Consider the following 23,921-nt stretch of genomic DNA (forward strand, 5'->3'; position numbering starts at 1 on the left):
AAACAGTAATTTAAAAATTATCAAAGTGGATTGATGTTGTATATAACCAGGTTGACTGACCTTCTAGGCAATGGTGCCAAAAAAATGTTAGGGATCCAATTAGCAGTGTTGCTAAGTCTTGGCAAACTGTTGGATGGGCTCAGAGGGCAGGGACCCACTGTCACCTTGGCCTAAGCCCCTGCTATTTAAGCCCAATACCCCCTAATGGCTAAGGGAGAAGTCCCTAATATAACCTAAAATAACTCCAAAATAAGATCGATGCCTTATATGGAGTCACCTAGAGTGGAGGCGTTCACTTATAACAGCTAGCTAGCTGTAAAATATGCAACTTTAACAAAAGAAAACTAAACAGCAAAATTAGTAGCACCAAATCACCAAAAATATGTCGTGTAACCTATGGATTTTGGTCTACAGGAAAAGAGCTAACCAAATATGTAATTACACTATGAGTTGGGTTGTTAGTCAGAGACTTATGAGCCGAAACAATTTGCTGTCCTGTCTAGCAGACTGTAGAATCTGCAAAAAGTGCAGGGTCAACAATTTGATTTGACTATATCAACCACCCTACAAGTGCCTTTACACTTCTAGATGATTAGTCTATAGGGGTGGAAAGGTATGAGGGTTAATTTAAGGCCTTTGGGGCCTCCTGTCAACCAAAAGTTGGCTAAAAAGTGATTTTCATGTGGTGCATCATTAATATAGAAGGGGGCGGGTCCACCGGGTGCATCATTATTATATAGGCGGGCGGGGTCCATACTTGTGGACTTTTTGTGGACCCCGTCCGCTTATATAATAATGATGCACCCGGTGGACCTGCCCGTTCTATATTAATGATGCACCGCATGTGAAAACCCTCTAGCTTTTGTCATCGAGAAATTTTCAGATTTAATTATAAGCTTTAAAAGTGGCTAGAAGTGACTTGAAAATTACTCTAATACACGAAATATTAATTTTAAGCATTATAGAGTGAAGGGGAAGTTTTTAGGATGGATTTACTTGTATGGTTGAAAACCTCTGTGAAATTTGCAGATCTAGCTTGGTATAACAATGTAATCTTCAGATCTAAAATGCCAAATCGCTAGATACAAGTGCAGAATTATCTTAAAATTAAGGTTGTAGCTATCCTTGGTTAGCTTTAACAATAAACTCTAAATTTCCCCCTAGGAAAATTTAGAGTTTATTGTTAAAGCTAACCAAGGGGGAAAATTTAGAGTTTATTGTTAAAGCTAACCAAGGATAGCTAATCTAGAATGATAAAAATGAAAAATCAAGAAGCTTTATAACCTAAACTATGTAGAAAAATAAAAGATTTGATTTTTTAAATATAGAGATGGTTGTTGAGTGATACGGGTGCCTTTACTTTACCTCACCTTTGTCGGAATGCAAAGTTAGTACCCTCTTAAGTTGATATTGCCGATTGAATTCAAGGGAGGAGGTTTGGTCTTCGAAGAAATCACCCCCACTATTTCGTAACCTTCTTTGTGACTTTTGATTTCACTTAGGAGCGACCTCTCTCAAAGTGTCATCTCCAACCTTCGACTCCTGTGTGTGATGAATACAAGACCCTGTACAAATCTTAGCTCCCCTTTGGAGATGATCTAGTTGCTTGGATCGATGCACCTACAAAACAAAATAACTGAAGTGGGTTCATCCACTAGTTGGCCCTTTCCATGTGATTATATAGCCCTTCAATGGCAAGAATTGTTAACCTTGGCGTAATTTTATAAATCACGAAAAATAGTTAGATCAAAATAAACCCAAGAACAATATCAAGAAAAAGAGAGAAAACAAAATTCAATCCACCCAATGGATAGAAATAATTACACAAAGGTTTGCAAAAAAGAGCTTTGTCTTATTATAATACTTGTCTCAATTGACTACAACAACCTTAGAAATGAGGGGAGGCTAGCCTTTACATGAAAAATTCTAATGGCTAGCTAATGGCTAGTTGGACTCTCCCTTAATAATGTATTTACTAGTCATCCACAAGTTAGAGACTTAGTAATTTAATTCATAAAATATTACAAAAATAATTTTAATTTGCCCACAAGGGGGACGACTTGGAAAAGTTCCACGATTTGGTCCATAAAATTCCTTTGTTAATGGTCACCAATGGTCAATAGTCAAAATAGTAGCTTCTTCTTGCCCAACATTCCACTCCTCCGGTCAATGAATAATTTGACTTGCACAAAAAAGTGGTATGAATTCCTTGAGAACTTGGCTTAGCCAGTTTGATGAATAATTATGGTTGCAATGACTATTTCCTTGGTCCATTCCTCAACTTCCTGGTCCATCTTGACTTCAATGATTAGTTTGACTCATCCCAATGGCTAGTTTGACTTGACTTTCTCTTTATTTTCCCTTTACTAACTCGACTTGGCCAAACTGTTGCTGGATCTTCAACACCCTTGCTTACTTGGCAATTTCAAAACTTGGGTTTTGCTTTGCGGGTCCTCATTTGTACTACGTATCCCTTGGATTTTCTAAGAAATTCCATGTGGCATGGAATCCTCTTGTCAAATTGTACAATCTGAGACTAGGTTAACTTTTTGACCATTGGGACCACTTTGCATTGGGAATCGTGAAATGTTGTCAAGATAGATTGCTATGTTTTGAGCACTGTCATGAGGAATATTGCACTGAGGCCAAAGTCATCTATAGATTTGATAGACTCTAACCATGTGGAATGACATTGCTGCACCTTAACGCGGGCTGAACTAGCCCATACACCAGTGGTCATCCCTACAAATGTACGCTCCCATAAAACCATGAGTCCTCAAGAGAATTTACTGAAGGCCCTTCAATCCTATACAAGACAAGAGTAACTTGAAGTTAAACTTCAAGGGATAGGGCATGGCTTGTTAGATTTAGTTGCAATTGAGGCCTTCAAGGTCTGTATCTTAGCCATCCTAAAGCCTTTTTTCTTTCACACCACTTGAGACAAATCACCTATGCCATCATTTGTTATTTGGAAAGCATTGGGCATGGGGGGATTCTACATGAACAGGGACACTAGTGGGTCGGCCTTAGACATTAATGGACAATTGCAGATATGATGAGTTTGGCTTTGGCATTAGATGTGTGTGTTGGTCAAATTTATGTATTGGACATGTTGCCCATGAATCCCATCTTGCATTTGAATGAGTAGCAATAACTTGAGGAACTTTAATAGGTTAATTTTAGTCCAAACTCAACATTTGAGGTCTAGTGTTGAAGATTCTCTTTGGTTCATGGCATATGAAAGTCCCTAATAAGTGCAGTGCCAACCCTAAGGTCACCATACTTTTGTAATCCATCCAAAAATTATTGCCTCAGGAGTTCTCTTGACAAATTTCTCAAGATGGAGCCTGCTCAAAATTGATTACATGAACGGTTCTATTTAAAATTAGAAAATTCAATATTAGTTCAGACTCACTACATTGTGATACACATCGGGAATTTTTTTTTAAGGGTCTGGTGCCATCTCTGTTCTCTAGATTGGTCACAACACCATTTCAGGTGATGGGAGGCTATAATGGTGCCAAAGGGGTTCAAATATGTTAAAATTGGCAACTAGGGTCAAACTCCATGTGGGTCACCATTTTATAGCTGCTGATATTTTTTCCTAGATTCCTCTCGTCGAGAGGTGTAGGATTGATCTAAAGATCATCCGATTCCGATAAGTATTTATGAAGATATGAATTTATTTTGATTATGGACAAATTGTCAGGTCAGCCAGCAACTTATGTAGGCTTAGAAGCCCAACAGTCATGTCTATTCAACCTCAACGTTTTGCATATAAATACAAGGAGCATTCTCCTCATTTGGACACTTCACTCTCACACACATCTCTCTCTCTCTCTCCTGCGCAGAAAAGAGTCTCTCTCTCTCACACGTGTGGCTGAAAGGAAGACATCCTAGGGCAAAGAGGATGCAGAAAAAGGACAGCAAGTCATCTTTGACCAGCGTTGACCTTCCAAGAAGTGCGGATTGGGTGTGGTTGCCTCTCCTAGGCAGGCTGCAATTTTTGGCACAAAAATCGAGGTGATCTGACCTCTGGTTTGACCGGTATTGACTGCCCTAGTTTAGGGCTGTAGTTGACTTCAGAAATCTGCACTTTGATTGAACTTTTGGGGCTGTTCTAGGGCTATTTCTTCAGGCTGTTCGAGGACAAGTTGACCAGAAATTGACCAAGTATTTTAGAGGTCAATTTCAGCTAGTTTGACCAAGTTTGACTTTGTTGATCTAGAGTTTGCTGTTGCTGATAAAAAAATTACAGAATTTAGATTTTGTACTATTTCTCTTTGCTAAACTATTGAAGATAAAAGAAGTTTTGATCAAAGGGTTTCCCCAAATTGGGTTTTGTCCCTGGCTAGTTGCCACATCTTGTGTCTCTTGTCTTGGCTTGTTTTCGGTTGATCATTTAATGTTCTATCTGCACTTTACTTAATGTATGTGTGATTTCTAATCTGTGACTAATAAAAAGAAAAATAAGTAAATTGCTCTAAGCATAGAACATACCATAATTTAACATGGTATCAGAGCTGAGGTGAAGACAAAGTCCAAGCAAGAGCAAGAGCAATCACCGAAGAGAAGGATTGGCAGACAGTCTTAAAACATGGGGTCCTCAACACACTTCCTTGCATGGTATGAGAGAATCGATAGCTACTTGATGAAGCTGGGATTCACTAGAAGTGAAGCCGACCCTAACCTTTACTTTAAGGTTATAGATGACAAGCCTCTCATACTGGTGCTTTATGTTGACGACCTCTTTCTAACAGGTGCAGACCCTCTCATTCATGAATGTAAGAGGGAGCTGGCTTCTGAGTTCGAGATGAAAGACCTAGGACTCATGCACTACTTCCTAGGACTGGAAGTTTGGCAGAAACCAGGGGAGATTTTCCTATCTCAAGGAAAATATGTGGTGAAGATATTGGAAAGATTCGGCATGGTGGATTGCAAGCCTGTAACTACCCTGATGGAGCTTGACTTCAAGAAGTTAAGCGGTAGTGCTGCCAGACCTGTTTTACAAAATGCTACCGAGTATCGTCAACTCGTCGGAGCATTAATGTTCTTGGTGAACTCCCGTCCGGATATATGCTTTGCAGTCAACACTTTGAGTCAACATATGGTTGAGCCTCACCACTCACATTGGATTGGTGCCAAGAACCTGCTGAGATATCTTCGTGGCACAATCACTCATGGGTTGAGATACACTGTCGGAGATGTGAGACTACTTGGGTATACTAATGCTGATTGGGCAGGCAGTGTGGTGGACCGAAAGAGCACTTCCGGGTGTTGTTTCTCTTTGGGATCTGCCTCGATATCCTGGATGAGCAAGAAGCAGAAGTCGGTGGCTTTGAGCACTGTGGAGGCAGAGTACATTGCTGTTAGCATGGTCACCTGTGAGGCAGTTTGGTTGTGAAAGCTCTTCAGTGAGCTATTTGGATTTACATTGGATACCACTGTGATTCTATGTGACAACCAGAGCAGGATCCGTTTATCAGAAAATCCTGTATTTCATGATCGCTCCAAGAATATCGATATCAAGTACCACTATATTCGAGATATGGTGCAGCGAGGAGCAATAAGGCTCCAACATATCGATACAGATGAATAGGTCGCCGACATTCTGACAAAGCCCCTAGGAAAGGTCAAATTCCTGACTTTCCGAGAACGACTTGGTGTCGTTCAGAGACCCTCTTATGAGGGTCGAGTATGATGTATTGAGCTCTGGGAGCTCCAGGGGGGTGCGGGGTACTTCTTGGAGCGACATGTGACCACAGGGTGACTCACCATCCCTTGGTGGTGCACTATGTACAGGGTAAAAGGTTCAACCTTCCCCTATGACACCCTGTGGCAACTGTGGAACATGATGATTAGTTCTCCTGTGGGCCAGGATGATTCGTTCTCCATGGCAACTGTGGAACAGGATGATTAGTTCTCCTGTAGGTTAGGATGATTAGTTCCCCGTGGCATCCACTGGACATGATGATTAGTTCTCCTATGGACAGGATGATTAGTTCTCCTGTCAAGGCATCCTACCCATGCAGTCTGGGACTCATGGGAAGTACCTCTCATCTAATCAATGAGAAGGGAAATGAGGATAGGGACCATAGTAGTTTTATCGATGGACGCATCGTTGTATCTACCGTACTCCCTATGCTAGGATGACCTCCATTGATCTGGGATCAGTGAGAGTGGTACACACTCTGAGATTGACTTCGGGTCAGTGGAGGATGGTATGATACATCCTCGATCATTTCTTCTTCTTCATAGTTCGAGCAAAGCAAAGCAGAGCAGAGTAGGGTCAAGCTGTACAGGACAGTGCATTTGATGGATGGATAGCAGTGACGGTCTGACAGATTGCAGATGAAGTTCTCCCTAGTTGAGAGGGAGTGTTAAAATTGGCAACTAGGGCCAAACTCCATGTGGGTCACCTTATTTATGGCTATTGATATTTTTCCTAGATTCCTCTCGTCAAGAGGTGTAGGATTGATCTAAAGATCATCCGATTCCGATAAGTATTTATGAAGATATGAATTTATTTTGATTATGGACAAATTGTCAGGTCGGCCAGCAACTTATGTAGGCTCAGAAGCCCAACAGTCATGTCTATTCAACCTCAACGTTTTGCATATAAATACAAGGAGCATTCTCCTCATTTGGACACTTCACTCTCACACACATCTCTCTCTCTCTCTCTCTCCTGCGCAGAAAAGTGTCTCTCTCTCTCTCTCACACGTGTGGCTGAAAGGAAGACGTCCTAGGGCAAAGAGGACGCAGAAAAAGGACAAGTCATCTTTGACTAGTGTTGACCAGCGTTGACCTTCCAAGAAGTGCGGATTGGGTGTGGTTGCCTCTCCTAGGCAGGCCACAATTTTTGGCACAAAAATCGAGGTGATCTGACCTCTGGTTTGACCGGTATTGACTGCCCTAGTTTAGGGCTGTAGTTGACTTCAGAAATCTGCACTTTGACTGAACTTTTGGGGCTGTTCTAGGGCTGTTTCTTCAGGCTGTTCAAGGACAAGTTGACCAGAAATTGACCAAGTATTTTAGAGGTCAATTTCAACTAGTTTGACCAAGTTTGACTTTGCTGATCTAGGGTTTGCTGTTGCTAATATAAAATTACAGAATTCAGATTTTGTACTATTTCTCTCTGCTGAACTATTGAAGATAAAAGAAGATTTGATCAAAGGGTTTCCCCAAATTGGGGTTTGTCCCTGGCTAGCTGCCACATCTTGTGTCTCTTGTCTTGGCTTGTTTTCGGTTGATCATTTAATGTTCTATCTGCACTTTACTTAATGTATATGTGATTGCTAATCTGTGGCTAATAAAAAGAAAAATAAGTAAATTTCTCTAAGCATAGAACATACCATAATTTAACATATGAAAGTCCCTAATAAGTGTAGTGCCAACCCTAAGGTCACCATACTTTTGTAATCCATCCAAAGATGATTGCCTCAGGAGTTCTCTTGACAAATTTCTCAAGATGGAGCCTGCTCAAAATTGATTACATGAACGGTTCTATTTAAAATTAGAAAATTCAATATTAGTTCAGACTCACTACATTGTGATACACATTGGGAAATTTTTTTTAAGGGTCTGGTGCCATCTCTGTTCTCTAGATTGGTCACAACACCGTTTCAGGTGATGGGAGGCTATAATGGTGCCAAAGGGGTTCAAATACCTTTTGAGCAAAACACAATGGCTTGAAAAGCCAATAAGGTCAAATTCAATGTGGAAAAACTGGATAACAACTCAGGAAAGGTAGCAAAAGATTTCAAACTTTAGCCTTTCCTCTCCTCCGAGTTTCCACAATGAAGAATGAAAGAATGGAGATTTTATCTATGTTCAATAAATATATACTGATTTGAAATTTAAATAAATTTACTTCCAAATAACAAATAATGGAGACTTTCATGGCATATGAAAGTCCCTAATAAGTGCAGTGCCAACCCTAAGGTCACCATACTTCTGTAATCCATCCAAAGATGATTGCCTCAGGAGTTCTCTTGACAAATTTCTCAAGATGGAGCCTGCTCAAAATTGATTACATGAACGGTTCTATTTAAAATTAGAAAATTCAATATTAGTTCAGACTCACTACATTGTGATACACATTGGGAATTTTTTTTTTAAGGGTTTGGTGCCATCTCTGTTCTCTAGATTGGTCACAACACCATTTCAGGTGATGGGAGGCTATAATGGTGCCAAAGGGGTTCAAATACCTTTTGAGCAAAAAACAATGGCTTGACAAGCCAATAAGGTCAAATTCAATGTGGAAAAACTAGATAACAACTCAGGAAAGGTAGCAAAAGATTTCAAACTTTAGCCTTTCCTCTCCTCCCAATTTCCACAATGAAGAATGAAAGAATGGAGATTTTATCTATGTTCAATAAATATAATACTGATTTAAAATTTAAATAAATTTACTTCCAAATAACAAATAATAACTAGTTCTTTACGAGACAATGATCTTGATTTATAATTATGAATTTTGGGACTAAAATTAATATCAGTGGACAAAGACCAGCCCTAGTGTATGTGACCTAAGGAATCCTGAAGGACAATGTGATTTAAGGAATATTCTGTAACATAGAAAATATAGTGTGCAAGTGCATTTTATAAATCTACCATCAAGGAGACGTGTCACTCAATAAGATAAATGAGATAATGCACTTTGTATATTGTTGTTATGAAATTAATATATGCCCAAATCAAAGGACATGTGCTGTATAATACATCAAGGCTTCTATGATAGCATTCAGTTGTTGATAAACTATGACGAATGTAGATTTCGTTGTTGGAAACACTGAGAGGGGGGGTGAATCAATATTTCTTCCAATTGTTATATTATGCCAATTAAGATTTCTATCACAAGTTAAACCAGAACACAAGAATTTGAACAAAAATAATTTTATTAACGAGATAATGAGGACTCCAATCCTCCTTTTACAATAAATCAGGCTCCAACCTGTACAACAAAATCTTTGACCTTTTCAAGGCTCCAACCTTGAACAAATCCAAGCTCTAACTTGGACAAATTAAGGACCCCAATTCTCTCAACAATTCCAAGCTCCAACTTGGTCTACTTGAGGACTCCAATCCTCTCAATAACTCCAAGCTCCAACCTGGTCAACTCAGAATCTTTACAAGAAACAATACTTCAACAAGGTTTTCAAGAGTGCTCCAACAATTCTACAATGTTGCTCCAACAAATCCTCAAGAGTGCTCCAACAAGGCTTCAAGGATGTCTTCAGTCAGGCTTTAACAATGCTTCAAGAATGTTTACAAGGACTTTAGGTCTGCTGCTCCAATCAAGGCTCTAGGAAGGGTGAGAATATCTTCTAAGAAACCTCCCTGAAGTCTGCTATAAGATTCTTCAAAAGCTGCTCAAGTGAGACGCAAATTCTGCTTCCAAACAACCCCAATGTGTGCATTCAAAGAGGAACAAAAAGGTCTGCTTTCAAGGTAGGCTGAAAACTGCTCCAAGGTGAAGCCAAGGTCTGTGCTTATTCCAACTCAATTCTGCTCTTATTCCAACACAATCCTTTCCTTAATTCTGTCACAGTCCAAGTAAAAGAGGCCGAGAGCTACAGAAGAGCCGAAATTGCAGTGGTCTAAAGTCAGTCCTACAGTCTAGCACAGGGCTGGAGTAATTTTCTCTACAGGGTCGAAATTGCAGAGGTCTCCTCCTTTCCTCAGGGCCGAAGGTTCTGTTCTTTTCCTCAGGGCTGAAAATCTGATCCAAAAGGGCCAAAGTAATGTTCTCCACAGGGCCGAAATTGCAGAGGTCTGCTCCTTGCCTCAGGGCCAAAGGTTGCAGAGGTCTGCTCCTTCCCTCAGGGCCGAAGGTTGCAGAGGTCTGCTCCTAAAGAAGGCCGAAATTATGCTCCTGAACAGGCCGAAACTTCTTCAAAAGGAGGGTAGAATCTGATGCAAGGAGGCTGAAGTTTGCTCCCAAGAGGAGCCAAAGTCTGTTCAAACAAATCCCAAAACCACAGAAAAATATCACCAAAAACCCAAAAGAAAAACTCATTGATCCCTCTTCTTGTCTTCTTGTACAACTCCTTAGTTTATGAGTTGTGAACTTCTCAATCTTCTATCCCAGGTCCAAATTTCTTCTGTCTTGCTGGATGGTTGAATGGAGGATGTATTGCTTCTCTTTGTACTTGTTTGACTATGATTTGAATGTACATATCTCTTGGGGAGGCTGACTTGAAGAGAGACTAATGTTGGAATCACGATTGCTGTTACACCAAAACCTGTAGGTGTTAGTAAACAAACGCATCACCAGAGTTAACAGATCCATGAGAGGCGGTTAAGAATATTTCGCTAAACATACGAGGAGCGCTGGTTTATCCAATGTCCAACAATCCCCCCCTAGCGCGAGCCAAATGTGATTCGAACTCGAGACCTTTGGCTCTGATACCACTTGTCGGAAACACGATTGCTGTTACACCAAAACCCACAGGTATTAGTAAACAGACACATTGCCAGAGTTAACAGATCCATGAGTGGCGATTAAATACATGTTGCGAAACACACGGGGAGCGCTGGTTTATCCAATGTCCAACCACTAAAATTATGATAGTCTAACTTGTAAATTTGAATTCTCTCCAACAGGGAGGAGTTAAGAGACACGTAGATACTCGTTGGAAAGAGCTCAAAGTGCTTTACAAGCTTATGTGATTAATTCCTTGAACTGGTGTTTCCTTTGACATCAATAACGAATATTGTCCAACATCCATGTCAACTCATTGTAACCTTTGTGGAATAGAAGCCCATGGCTTAATGTGTTTAATATCTCGTAGATGATATGCATAAAGGGAGACCTTAGGATTGGGCCTTTTCATGTCACTAGGTGATGAGGGATGTGGGTTCCATTAGTGGTGCATTCATAACAAAGACTCATGTGGTGGGGACTTACTTGGTTTGCTCAACTATTTTTTTGGGAAAAAAGAAATATACATGTTTTTCTTGATTGGGATATGGTAATCTAGTGGAACTGGGGTGGTTTTTAGTGAATGCTATAGTGGATAGATTGAAAAGGGTTAGGACTTGGCGATATTCATGAGGGTAAACTCATCTTCCATGTTAAAAGTCCATGTATTTACAAAGTGAAAATAGTTGAGTGGGAAGCAATGCATGAGACAAATGTGTGCCTACATGGATGGTTACAATAGTGAAGATTTTTTATCATAATAATATTTTATGTCTTAAGAAGATTGTTATCGTGGTTAATAAAAACCATAAATCTAACACTTAATAAAAATTGACATTAACATAAATTAATTTGTCACGACTCACAACGCATGATTGCAAGGCATGCCAATAGATTTACAACTCTAGTCGATGGGTGCAATGACAATGTAAGAGGCAACATATGGTATCACATCTCCCTAGTGGAGGTTGAAGATCATTGTCTTGTTAGCAACTACAAACATGTGTTGAACCAATTAGATTCGTACAAAGCAACTAAAAACAACCATAACAAGAATACAATAATACCATTAAATGAATTATCTTGCCATAATACATGCATGAGGCATGCATCAAACAAGTTTTAGTGAGTGATGCCTTGATCAAGGGAGAGAATATTATGTTCCACTTTGATAATGGAATTTGTTAATTAAAAAAAACTTAATGATTGATTTCATAGAAAAAATATAAATTCAAACTATATACTAAATGAAAATATAAAAATAGATTTCTATTTACCTTGTTAAATAATATGTCTTATCTAGGCACCTGCATAGTATCACAACATGTTTTCCAGCATCTCAAATAGTGTTGTGGAGGCCATGATGTGCATCCAAAATCCCCACCCTAGCTAGAAGGAGTTGCTTGACTAGAATTACTTGCTTGCTCGAAAGACATTGCATCTCTACCCCTTGGGTACACTTTGTCGTAAGACCCCTCTCGATGGGACAATGCGACAAATATGCTATGATCTACTAAACTCTTTGTTAAGGTAGAAATGGTAGGCTAGATTTGGAAAACGTAAAGGATAATGGGAGGATATCGGACATAGGAATTAAGTTAGTGCCTAGGAGGGTACCTAATGTTTGGGTTTGTACACCTAGTGCCCTGCTAGTGTTGTGCATACCTATCACTAGTGCCCTAGAATTCCTTATATGTAAAATGACATGGTGGTGTAAAACAAACTCAACATATGATTTCCATAAAATATACAATGGTGCCTCCATGTCATTATTGGGTGGTTTGTTGTATACCATGAACCATGTAACCATTAGTGGTTGATAAATGGTTCATATATGCAACAAACTATGCAAACACATCTCTTATTGTCTAGAGGATGCTAGCAAGTCTTTGGGTTAATGCTAAATAAACATGTGGCATGAGGGTCAATAGCTTTTGTTTTCAAGCTTTTGATCTATAATTTGTCCAGTCAACGAATTGGCCTCATGGTATGGAAAGAGAAAGATGCGTTGGGCCTTTCGCCTTTTTGAATGCACAAATTAATTTTTTAAGTCTCTTTTGGCCATTATCAATTCCTACGTTTGCATTTGGAGGTGGTGGAGCATGCAGTGGGGGCTTTAGGTCTAGATTATCTAAATATGGTAGTGGATTATTTTTAGTGGATGGATGATCTAGGCTGGGAAAAGATTCTTGGGTTTATCTTAATGAAATTTATGGGTTTTGGCAGATTAATATTTGAAAAACAAATTTATTGGTTGAATAAAATTAAACAGTTTACAAATTAGAAAAATATGAATTAAGGAAATCCTGCCTTGATTTTGAAGTACAAATGGAAGGAAAATAGTGTGAAACTACTAGAACACCATGTGACAACGCTTGAAAGGGTCCACATCATTCTTTGGGCAAATTTGAGTTGTTTGATGTTGAGAAAGAGTGGAGAAAAATGTTCTTATTGAGGACACAATGAGGGAAATGATACAATTTAGTGTTTTTATTATGCAGGGTAAAGCATACATGCGTGGTATAATGTATGTGTTTATAACATGTGCCACAAATCACCACTTTGAGGTCTACAATTCTACATGTTGATAAAAACCTGGGTCACACATGCTTGACGCTTCCAAACCAATTGAAATGTAACATGTGCTTGTGTTAAAAATAATATGCACAACTTTTGTTAATTCCACAATCAATGTGCATTAGTGGGAGAATCCATTAGCTGTTTTAAGGCCATCAACTTTGTGTGGGTATCGACTAAGGGATTTTTGTTCATTTTGTATTTATAACGATAAACACTAATTCACGTGTGACTAGATCTCATTGGCTCTTGCATTGTTATCGACTTTATGCAAGTGCCTACCTAGGGTTTTCTAATCATTCCATGTTTATGACAATAATCCCTAAATATGGTGTGATGAGATTTGATGGACTCTTTCAAGGTTCTTTCCGTAAGTGCCTACCCTAGGGTTTTTAATAATTCCATGTTTATGATCAACCTTCAATATGTTGAAACTAGCTCTCATGGGCACATCTTAGTTCTATGGGAACACAAGTTGATAGTTCTATTCTCGATCTATGGTTAATTAAAAAACTCTGAAAACATAAAAGTGGGACCAATGGAATGCAATTGAAACCAAAACCCTTGAATGAAATGTTTATAAAATGTGAATAAAGAAACCCAACTCTAAAATAATTGCAAATCAATGACACATCTAATGTAAAGAGAAAAAAAATTGTAATAAACATTAAATGCACACACTTGAAATGAGGAGTTATGAGTATCCTCAGATGTAAGATGAAGGGTGTTTAAGTTTGCTACCAGAATCCATTAGAGTAGATCTCCAAGTAGCAAGGTGAAGATTCATCTCGTGTGTGAGATGTGCAAGGGTCACTAGAAAGAAGGGATCACTGAAGTGAAATTGAAATAACAAAGAATAAGCATGTGGTTGAAGCTAAAATCACCCAAGAAATTGTTGAATTGATGGGCTTATCTTCTCAAGGGGCTCCTCATGGTCATGCCCATGCCAAAAGCATTCTTAACAATTCTTTGAAAATGTAGACCTATTTGATGTCCTTCGTGACTTGCTATGACTAGAACCACAATATCAAATTTTATATCCTTGCTATTATTTCTCATCTTCTCCTTTTTGGTGGAGATTTCAGATCTTTAATGTATAAGACCTCACTGGAGTGCTCATGAATTGAAAAGCAATGCTCAAAAGTGGAGGAGAATGTACACAGTGACAAAATTGTGTCTTTACATTGCAAGGCTTCTCCATGGTGTCTGTGTAGTGGTGCTTGGGTGCCAACTTGGTAAGCTTCTGAATGAGCAGTAGTTCTAAGTGGTTGGGAATCTTTGTCTGTTTAATCAAGTGGGTGAAACTATGTCTAGGCATAGTTTGGTGTCGAAGCACGTAATCTATGAGGATTTGTGTTGAAATTGTAGATCTATGGTGAAAACTTCAGCAAACCATAATCCAATCAAGTAGAACACTTCAGATTTATATCAACACTACTCAAGAGTAGATCATATCATTAGAAGCACTCAAGAGAGAGAGTGAACACATGAACAAGAGATATGTGGTGCCCATAGGTTGAAGAATCAATTACAAAACCAATACAAGATGATATTACAATTGAGGCATGGCTTTTGTATTTATACACAACTCATGAAGTGGGCCATTCACTTCATGAGGGGGTTATGGGCCTGTTACCTCAAATTCAGTAAGCCTTGTGAGATGACTCACAAGGCTAAAGCCAGACCTAGTTGCAACAATGAGGTGGATTGCCATGGTCACTTCAGCAAGCCTCCCCTTGCTCTTTAAGTGGAATTACACTGCATGGGAGGCTTCCCAGTTTTCACCTAAAGGATATTCTAAGTTAGATGCCTCAAGGTGATATGAATCAAAGGCTAAGTAAAGGTACTCTTCAATAGACGAGGGCACAATTCTTTATGTGAAGAAGCAACATACCATATACAAAGCCTTAGAAGAGGCACTTGTGATCTAGGGTTTCAATATATAGATCAACAAAAGGATGCTTAGGCATGCAAACACCAAGAAAAAGTTTGCAAATGATATAATCAACAAAAAGGAGAAGACAAACCTTCAAATTAAGCCCTAGACAAGGTTAGGTTTTTCTAGCGCACAAATTGCTTAGGAGGATGTCATCAACCCTATTAGTGCAAATTGAACCATGAAAAATGTTAGATTTTGAATGCCAAGGATCAACGAAGATGAATCCAAGCTACTTATGCCCCAACGTCCATCCAACAAAAGCCCTAATTGAATTCAACCCTATGCCCAAGGCCTAACATCTTGCCTTAAAGGGCTTAGAAAAATAGAGGAGAAGAAAAAAAAAGGTTTTTGTGGTTTTTGACCATCACAAGGATTCCTAGTGCCTTTTCCTACTTGGTGATGGATTCTTTAGGGCTAAATTTAAGAAAAAATAAATTTATGCTTGGAGGGGGAAACCCTAGTTTTCACTTGATAAACCCTATATTTTTATGAGAGGAGAAATTAAATAGGGGAAAGTTGTCTAGGAGGTCCCCTTTTGTTCAAGGAAGACAAATTTAACATGCAATAATCAAGCAACATTTTCCATAAAAAGATACGGATTTAGAGTCTAGACATGGAATAAGAAAGACCCCATATAAATTCATCACATGAAAAACATTAAAAATCTGCAATTACATTTGCAATTCTTCCAAAAAATAGGCTTCTTTCAATTCTAAAACGACATCTCCAAGACACAAATCATTGTCCAATAGCAACAGCTCCCAAAAAATCACATCTCCACAAGTAGCGAGTTACATCTAGGCTAAGTTGAGCTCTCTAAAGGAGGTTGAAATCCACAAGTGATGATGAAAAGATACAATGGAGTGATCCTCTATTTATATGAGGTCAATCACTTCCATTAATTTGCCTAAAAGCCCTATGACAAGTTTAATTTTGAGTGAACATGAAGAAAATGGGTTACAAGCCAACCCAATAGCTCAATACAATAAAATATGCCACTAATAGGCCACGCATGTGGGTTGAAACTTTTAAGCACAATGCCATGCCCTTTTAAGGCTAATGAAACTCCAAAAATGCAAGATAAGGGTTAGATGCATCTCCAACCATCATAATCAACCATGGATTTGAGGATAAGCCCTCAAATCAAGCCTTAAAACATCTCCATGTGTCTAAAATCCAGCTCTGGGTGTCCTGCATTATCTCTATGGGTGCCCTCAAGATAGCGTGGTGCAATCTCTCTCCAATGTTAGGGCTCCATGAGTTGGTACAAACCCTCCCTAATCATACTGTGGATGATCATCATCATCTGGACTTAGATCAAGGCATGCCCACCAAAAAATGTTAAGGCCAGCCTTGGGGCATGCTGGGTCCGCTTGGTAATCATCAAGAATCTCCAACACTAAGCAAAGTGAGCTCAACATTTCAACATCCTGGGGTGCTTTGTGGTGTCAATCAATTGCTGTAATCATCAAAGTCCCTAATGCTCTAAAGTGGAGGGGCAATGCTGCATCTGCAAGGTCATTAATGCTTTCCATAAGTGTGGTGTGGCATGGGCATCGTGTGGAGTAAGCATGGAGTGAGTGTGCCCACAAGGTCTTGACTGCTCTGTGAAGAACCACCTGGCAAAACCATCTCAAACTCAAGTGAAAGCAACCACTCATTAGAGACAATGACCATAAATGCATCATAATGGACCATACTTAATTGTTAAGGGCATAGTAAGACTTCAAACTGGGATCACCTTCAAATATCTAACTAGACCAAGTCTCGTAAAAGTGTTCCCTACCTTGTTAGAGGTGGCTAGGTAATCAACCCTATTAGGTGCTTCCAGCCCCTAAGGGGAGGTGACATGTCCAAGGTCAACCCTTCAATTCATAGGTGTTTGGGATAACGGTGGCAACAGGGGGGGGATGACTTCCTGGCTAGGTGCCATGGCGATGGGAACAACTGACGAAGATCCATCATCTTGATTCATGAGTGAATAAATGTGTGGAGTGAGCAATCATGGAGGCATGAGTTATCCCTTTGCTTGACTTGCTTTTTCTGCCTCTTTGGTGTGCCTTTTACTTCTTTTTGATAGTGCTTTGATATGGATCATAACTCAGGTGTCCAAGCTTGCTTTTTATGATATAGCATTTATTTACCCTTTAAAGACGAGTCAATTTATCGCTCATAAGGATTGGGACATGCAAGGGTTCCTTATGATGTATTGGAGCATGTAGTGCTTAGGAATCAGGTGATGGCTAATGAGGGGGGTAGAGCCCATGCTAGGATTTTTCCCACCTGTTAATTGTGTCCCAACCATCTTTTGCATTTTTACTTTTCTTTTTCTTTTGTTTTGGCCATCTTATGCTTTTATCTTTCATATAGCTGCATCAACCTCCAGGCCAAAGTTTTTTGTCCTTGACTCAAGGATGTGGATGTGTGGCTGCCAATCTCAATGAACCAATGACAACAAACTTGAAGGATGGATGTGATATCAAGGGAATGATGAAAGGTGTTAAGTATGAGATGGTTATGGACACACTACTTCAATCCAAGTTTCTCAAGTAGTGTCCCTCTTATAACCCCAAGGCCTTAGAGGAAGTTCCATTGGACTAGGGATAAAGACTAATCCACCTTGGTAAGGTGGGAGAACAAGTTTACAGTCAAGATCAGTCAGTCATCTAGATCAGCCCTTTTATCCATGTTCGAATGCCCAAAACATTAATAAAAGCACTTGATTGCAAAATAGTTAAAGTACCTATCGAGTGGTGACCCACCTTCCTTCAAGAGGAATGTTGGATGGCTAGAGGTGTATGACTGGTGCAAATGGCAGAGGTACGTGACTTATCATCATAACTGAACAATGTATAAGGCTGCTGGCTTGCTTGGCTGTCCAAGATGGGAGAGAAAATTTCTCCTATGGGGTTACCGACTTTTGTTGGGTAGTAGGGCCCACATAAATGCTTCGGCTGACCTTAGTCACCTAAATTACTGTAAAATAATGTTGACTAGATTGGCTCTTAAGCCATAACCCAGTGGTACAATTTATGAGGGTGCTTAGCCATAAATGATCACATGTGAAGATTGCCTTCATTCCAACACCCCTCCTTAATCTTTAGCATGGGGATATGAGGAAGGATGATCAAGTACAAAAGGAGACACATGATATTGATGTGGCCATTTGATAAGGAAGTTCTGAAGGAGGAGGTGTAAGCATAGGAGAGAGTGCATGTAAAGGTTCTGTCCTAACTGAAAGAAGAGTTTGTTGTAGCTAAAGTGAGAGAGAGTGGGTATATGACGACCCAAGAAAAGGTTACCCAATAAGTTGAAAGAATGCCACCACCAAAATGCTCATATGTTGGAGAAAATTGTCATTGACCTGGTCATCTAATGGAGGAGGTGGTTTTATCACTTGAAACTGAAAGGCTCCAAGGTAACTAGAAAGAATGCACTGTCACCATGTACTATTTTTGTGCACTTCAGGCTAGTGCTTGGCAGTTTGCTAACCATGGGGGAGTCGGAGTCCCTAATTGACTCTAGTAGTCAACTAACAATAAAAAAATGTTAGCTATCATTTTCGGGATTAACTAACTGCGTAGAGTAAGTTATTAAACTATGACCATATCCATGAGTGTTAATCTCAATTGACCAAATTTCTCATGATTTTGAATAGTCCACATAGCACTCATTGCATCGGGTGATGCTCATAGGGGTGAAGAAATGGGATTGATACTAGTGAAATAAATCACACAGCTTCAATCATCACCTCTAGGGCTTGCTTTTTGACCGGCGCTGGACCTTTGTCTGCTGGTGGCTGCAGGCTCATTGCAATTCACACTCTGCCAGCCAGTCAAATCCCGCTTCTGCTTTTTCACCGTGTGCTCTGATGGTCTGTGTGGGCTGGGTTCTGTCACAGTCCTGCGACTCCACTCAGCCACCCTTTAAACTTTTTTAATAACTTTATTTTCCCTTGGCCCCCATGTCACTTTTCAGCTGGCCACCATTTGTATTTTCAATTTTTATCTTCAATTCTTCTGCCGTATGAGGTACGGAAGTGATACTGCTTGCGTTTATTCCCTGGCTCAATCAATACAACCCCTGGCACCTGTAGTTTTAGTTTTTTTGTTGTTGTTGTTAATTTGCTGCTCATACGGTCACTGGCCTAACTGCATACGGCTTGGCCTCACAGTGACTCCTATACTTCAGCTTTGACTCAGTCTGCAATTCTTCAAAATTCGTTTCTCAGAGACTGCGCTTTGATACCATGTTAAATTTCTGACCCTAGTAACTTAACAATTTATTACCTAACATATTTCCTTGCTGTAAAAACAATTATTACGCAGATCTACTGAATACAAGCATAGTTAGGATTTTAACAAGTATAACAGCAGAAGCAAAATTAAACAGTACCAATCTCAATCTCATGCACACAAGATTTCTTCTCTTCAAATCAGGTTTTCATTTAAATAACTTCAGAACTTGCAAAGGCTCCCTTCTTTGGATAATGAATCACTGAAGAAAATACATACAACAATAAACCTGGAATTGATCCAGCTGATCAAACTCTAGATCTGTCCTTTGATCTTGCTTGGCTGATCTGGATCTCCCTTGTTGCCCCTTGCACCTTCCTCGAACCCTGCACACTTAAATGGAAGTCTTCTCCACCCAATCTCTGACATCTCACTGTCACCATGTCTTGTGCTCAAGATGTGATATGTCTTCTCCTTTAATCTAGCCTTCTTTTTATAAGTTTGAATTATTGACTGAATCCGCAACCCTGATATCGAAGTGATTGAGGGTTTAAGATTAAATCTCAACATCACTTGAGATCAATGGTTGAGATTCATCTAATTCACTAATGCAAATAACCTTTGCATTTCATTAGATTAATTCACTTTATCTTATAAAAGTCAATTACTTTAATAATTAAAGTAATTGCTAAGGTTAAGGGTCAGTTATGCGACTTTCACATTCCTAGACACTTAGGCCTGTGTGAAGTACCCGCCCTAGCTACTAACATCAACAAAAATTACTTTGATCTGCTGTTTAAATCACTTTCCTGGTTATCTTCCATGAGCATGACCAATAATAATCAGTATGCCTATGTTATTTTGGCTCAATATATCATTTAGTAATCTTAGTATTTACTTTTGTTGTGTCCTGTATGAAATAAATAGCCATTTTCTTTACAGAGTCGTGTGTCATATCAAGTTGTACCTATCCAGATTGCAATAACAAAGGACATGTAATTTAAGTCAATTGGCTGTCAAATGAGACAAATGGTTTTCTATCCATTGTTTCCTGTTATATTGAGAGTTTTCCATAAGCTTCATTGGCAAGACACCAAACTATACATTTCAATCCCAAAACCAGATATTGCTACTTATTCCATGTTTTATTAAATACGTTATTTTTTGGAATTAAGAAAGGTGCAACTTCTCATTTATGATTTTTATATTATATACTAAAAAATTTGGGACCAGCTCTCCACCCATCCACTCATCTCCCTGTGTTTGTGTGGTTGCTAGCTTATTTTCACTCATTTTGAACCCTTGCACTAGGAGTTGATTTTAAAATTGTCATATCACCTATGAGGAAAAATCAGCTTGACAAGTCCTGCATGGTGGTGGAAAAGGAATTCTGAATTCCAAATATTTGGCTCCAAAAGATCAATATTTGCTATTGTATTGTGACTCCTTTTGTTTCCAAATATGTATTTTCTTAACTTTATACAATATATGGACATATCTCAAATAACTGACATGATCTATAATACAAGTCATTATATATTTAAGGTTGGTTGTCTATCTTTGGGTTGAACTTTGTGCCTTGTTGACTTGTTGAGGTCATACTGCATAAAAACTTTGTTTCATGTGGGTGTATAGAGCTTAGTCTGTGCAGACCTATTGAGATTCTTGGATGATTGGACATATAGATGGATGGCTCCACATTAACCTTTTACTATATTGTATGGATTTGTATTTAGTTAAAAACTTTACCCTACATGTTGTCGAACTTGTCAAGCTTATCAAGAGACATTGTAGGTACACTCTTTGAAGGTTGATAGTATTTGAAATCATCTCCAATTTAGATGTTGAGAAATTATGTGTACATAGTGGAGGACATGTTAACCTTAATTGGATTATAGACAGTCCATTAGACAGCCATATTTCTTTAGTATATTGTGCAGAAGACAGACGCCACATATCATAAAGAAAAATGAACCTACATACATAAACATGCACATGCATCTCTTTGCCCTTGGCCAATATTAACCATAGTTGACATTTGCACATGATTGATCACAACCAGGTGCAGTAAGTTAGCATTACTTAAACTTTGGTTAGAAGTTTAGTGATAATTGGTCATAATTAAATTGAAAATTTATCTGTGTATATTCCATCTTATGTTGTTCAACTTGATAGATCAAAGACTGTTTTCTGTCGGTCAGCACCATTTTAACCTATGATCATGTTTCACTAATATTTATATTTTTGTTCTTGTTATGTATTCTTTTATTCTGCATTTATTATATATGTGTTCTATTTGACATTGGGAAATGACATTCTTTCAGGTTCTGAAAAACATGGGGGAGATTTTGCAAGCAAGTGGTGCTAGCTATTCTTCAGTTGTAAAAACGACTATTATGTGAGATTTAGTATTCCATTTATCATTTCTTTTAAAATAAATATTTCTTTGAAAATGGTCAAATTAAGCTCAACCTTTTTCTCCCACAAGAAAAAAGCTACAGCTCCTTCCAATGAACCCAATAGGAACTAGATCAAACACCAAATTTTAGCTCAACCTGTATGTAAGTATTTATAAGATTTGGTGCATTGCAGGTTGGCGGATATTAACGATTTCAAGAAAGTAAATGAGATTTATGGAAAATGTAAGTGGTTTGTTTCTTAGATTCTTAGACATGCGATGAAATATGTCTATGCTTACAACATTATACATTTTTGTACCATAGGTATCCTTTTTGGTGGTTGCTAAAAGTTAAATTCTGTTCATCTAGCATGTCTATTTTGTTTGTGGAGTGTAAATTTTTTCTTCTATGATCCTCTATTATCCTTTCTTTTTCCTTTCGTCTTTTTTTTTTCTAATCGTGGCTGGTGTTCTGAACTCTCATTTATTAGAAGAATTAGTAGTAACAAGGTTGCATATAACTGCTAATTCCAACAGTTAATACTAGGTTAAATTTCCATTGTCTATGGACCACTTTCTAACTTGGATTGAAGATGGGTAGAAGTCCTATTCCTTCTCCTACTTACCCTGTTTCCTAAATTTAACTTGGAGGCCTTCAAAAATAGTTCTTTTTGGAGTACTTTCCCTCCAAATGCTGTGGCAATCAGTTAATATAGTCTCAAATTATTTTAGCTTTGGTATGACGGGCTTAGTGGAATGTCAGTTAGTCAGCCTTCTCAGATTTATAGAAGGATAGCTCGGAGGTTTCTATTGGAACCTATTCCATCAAATTCTTGTTTGCCATATAAAATTTCGTTACTATTATAATTATTAGATCTATTGAGCTTCTAACACGTGGAAAGTAAGTTTCTGGACTCTACTGTTATTCTTTGATTCGATGATCCTTTTGTGATTTTTAATATATGAAACAGTTTGATTCATGTCAATTGACATGCTGGGTTATAATATATGTAGCTGGCCTCTACTGTTATTCTTTGATTCTATGATCCCTGTGTATTTCTTTAATACATGAAACAGTGTGATGCATGTCAAGATAATGAGATGCTACTTTCTAAGATTGAGCTATCCTGATATTGAGTATGCATTCTCAGTTATCTAAATGTCTGAGCTAACTCATTGAGTTTTATCCTGTACGCAAATGTTTTCATTGATGAAACAGTTATGAAAGTGCTTTTGTATATGTAGGGTTATTTCTATACAAAGCTGACCTTGTTCATCTTTTCTTCAATACAGATTTTTCATCACCTGCACCAGCCCGGTCCACTTATCAAGTTGCTGCATTGCCCATCAATGCAAAGGTTGAAATTGAGTGCATTGCCACCCTATAGGCTTCATATTATCTTTATGCCGTGTTCTTTGTTTTCTTAAGAGTCATTTACGATCCTTTTCAGAATATATGCTCTTGGATAAGATATTTATGTCCAAACTAGACCAATAGAAGGTGACTCTAAGCTTCTCTCTAACACTTAAATTTTGCAGTTTGATGTATGTTTAAACTAAGGGAGGTCATTTGACTAGAGAAATTCTCCAATTCTGATTCTGTGTGCATTTATTTTCATTTGCCAAAGTATTTGGAATTCATTTATTCCTTTCATGGATGCTTTGATGGGTTAATTTTTTGATTTTTGTTGTTTGTTATCCATCTGTATCCTGTTTTATTCAGCAAATGAGCAGAACTAAGTTATTCTTGATCTCTTTATAGAAGGTCCTAAAAGATTGACAACTTCATTAATGTGGACATCAATTATAGGCTTTCACTAACGATATGACCTGAACTTCACCTACTGTTAGAAAGAGGTGAGTGAGCCATGAATTGAATCAATAACTTGCTTTTGTAAGAGTTTGTAAGCTTATAAATGTTTCAAGTTGTCATATTTTGAATATTTGGTGTTTCATCCAGATTGCAGTGTTGCGGGGTGTATGTGGTTGTTATAGACTGGGGATAACTAAAGATTAAAATAATTTCTCAAATATTTTTATTTTGGATGTAGTATGAACCAAAGTCACCGAACTCTACTGATTTTGGCTGGGGAGCCAATGTTGGCAAAGATTTGACATCATTAAAAATAAATAAATTAAAAAAATGAAAAATGAAAAGTGTTATTTTAGATTATACATGAAAGTGAAACATAATGCAAATACACTGATGACAATGAAGAAACATCTCCAAACATAAGCAAAGATACAATACAATGTACATGATACAATCACGATCAACCATCCTATCTATATAATCATTGATCATTCATTCGTCAATTATATTTAAGAGGATTCAAAATCACCATG

At 38.3% G+C, this 23,921-nt stretch overlaps 1 protein-coding gene across 1 annotated transcript in view; it reads left to right on the forward strand.

Moving 5' to 3' along the window:
• The window catches only part of LOC149248580 (reactive Intermediate Deaminase A, chloroplastic-like), a 100,376-nt gene extending 77,147 nt beyond the window's left edge, over positions 1 to 23,229 (forward strand). The window contains exons 4-6 of the mRNA XM_089458472.1: positions 21,502 to 21,575; positions 21,770 to 21,819; positions 22,869 to 23,229. Of these exons, the coding sequence (XP_089314598.1) occupies positions 21,502 to 21,575; positions 21,770 to 21,819; positions 22,869 to 22,963 (219 nt within the window). The 3' untranslated portion in view covers positions 22,964 to 23,229. The remainder of the gene's footprint in view (positions 1 to 21,501; positions 21,576 to 21,769; positions 21,820 to 22,868) is intronic.
• The last annotated feature ends 692 nt before the right edge of the window (positions 23,230 to 23,921 follow it).

Source organism: Pinus tabuliformis, chromosome 7 (genome assembly GCF_031772625.1).
Source record: "Pinus tabuliformis cultivar Carrire ecotype Pingquan chromosome 7, CPIR1, whole genome shotgun sequence".
Taxonomy (NCBI): Eukaryota; Viridiplantae; Streptophyta; class Pinopsida; order Pinales; family Pinaceae; genus Pinus; species Pinus tabuliformis.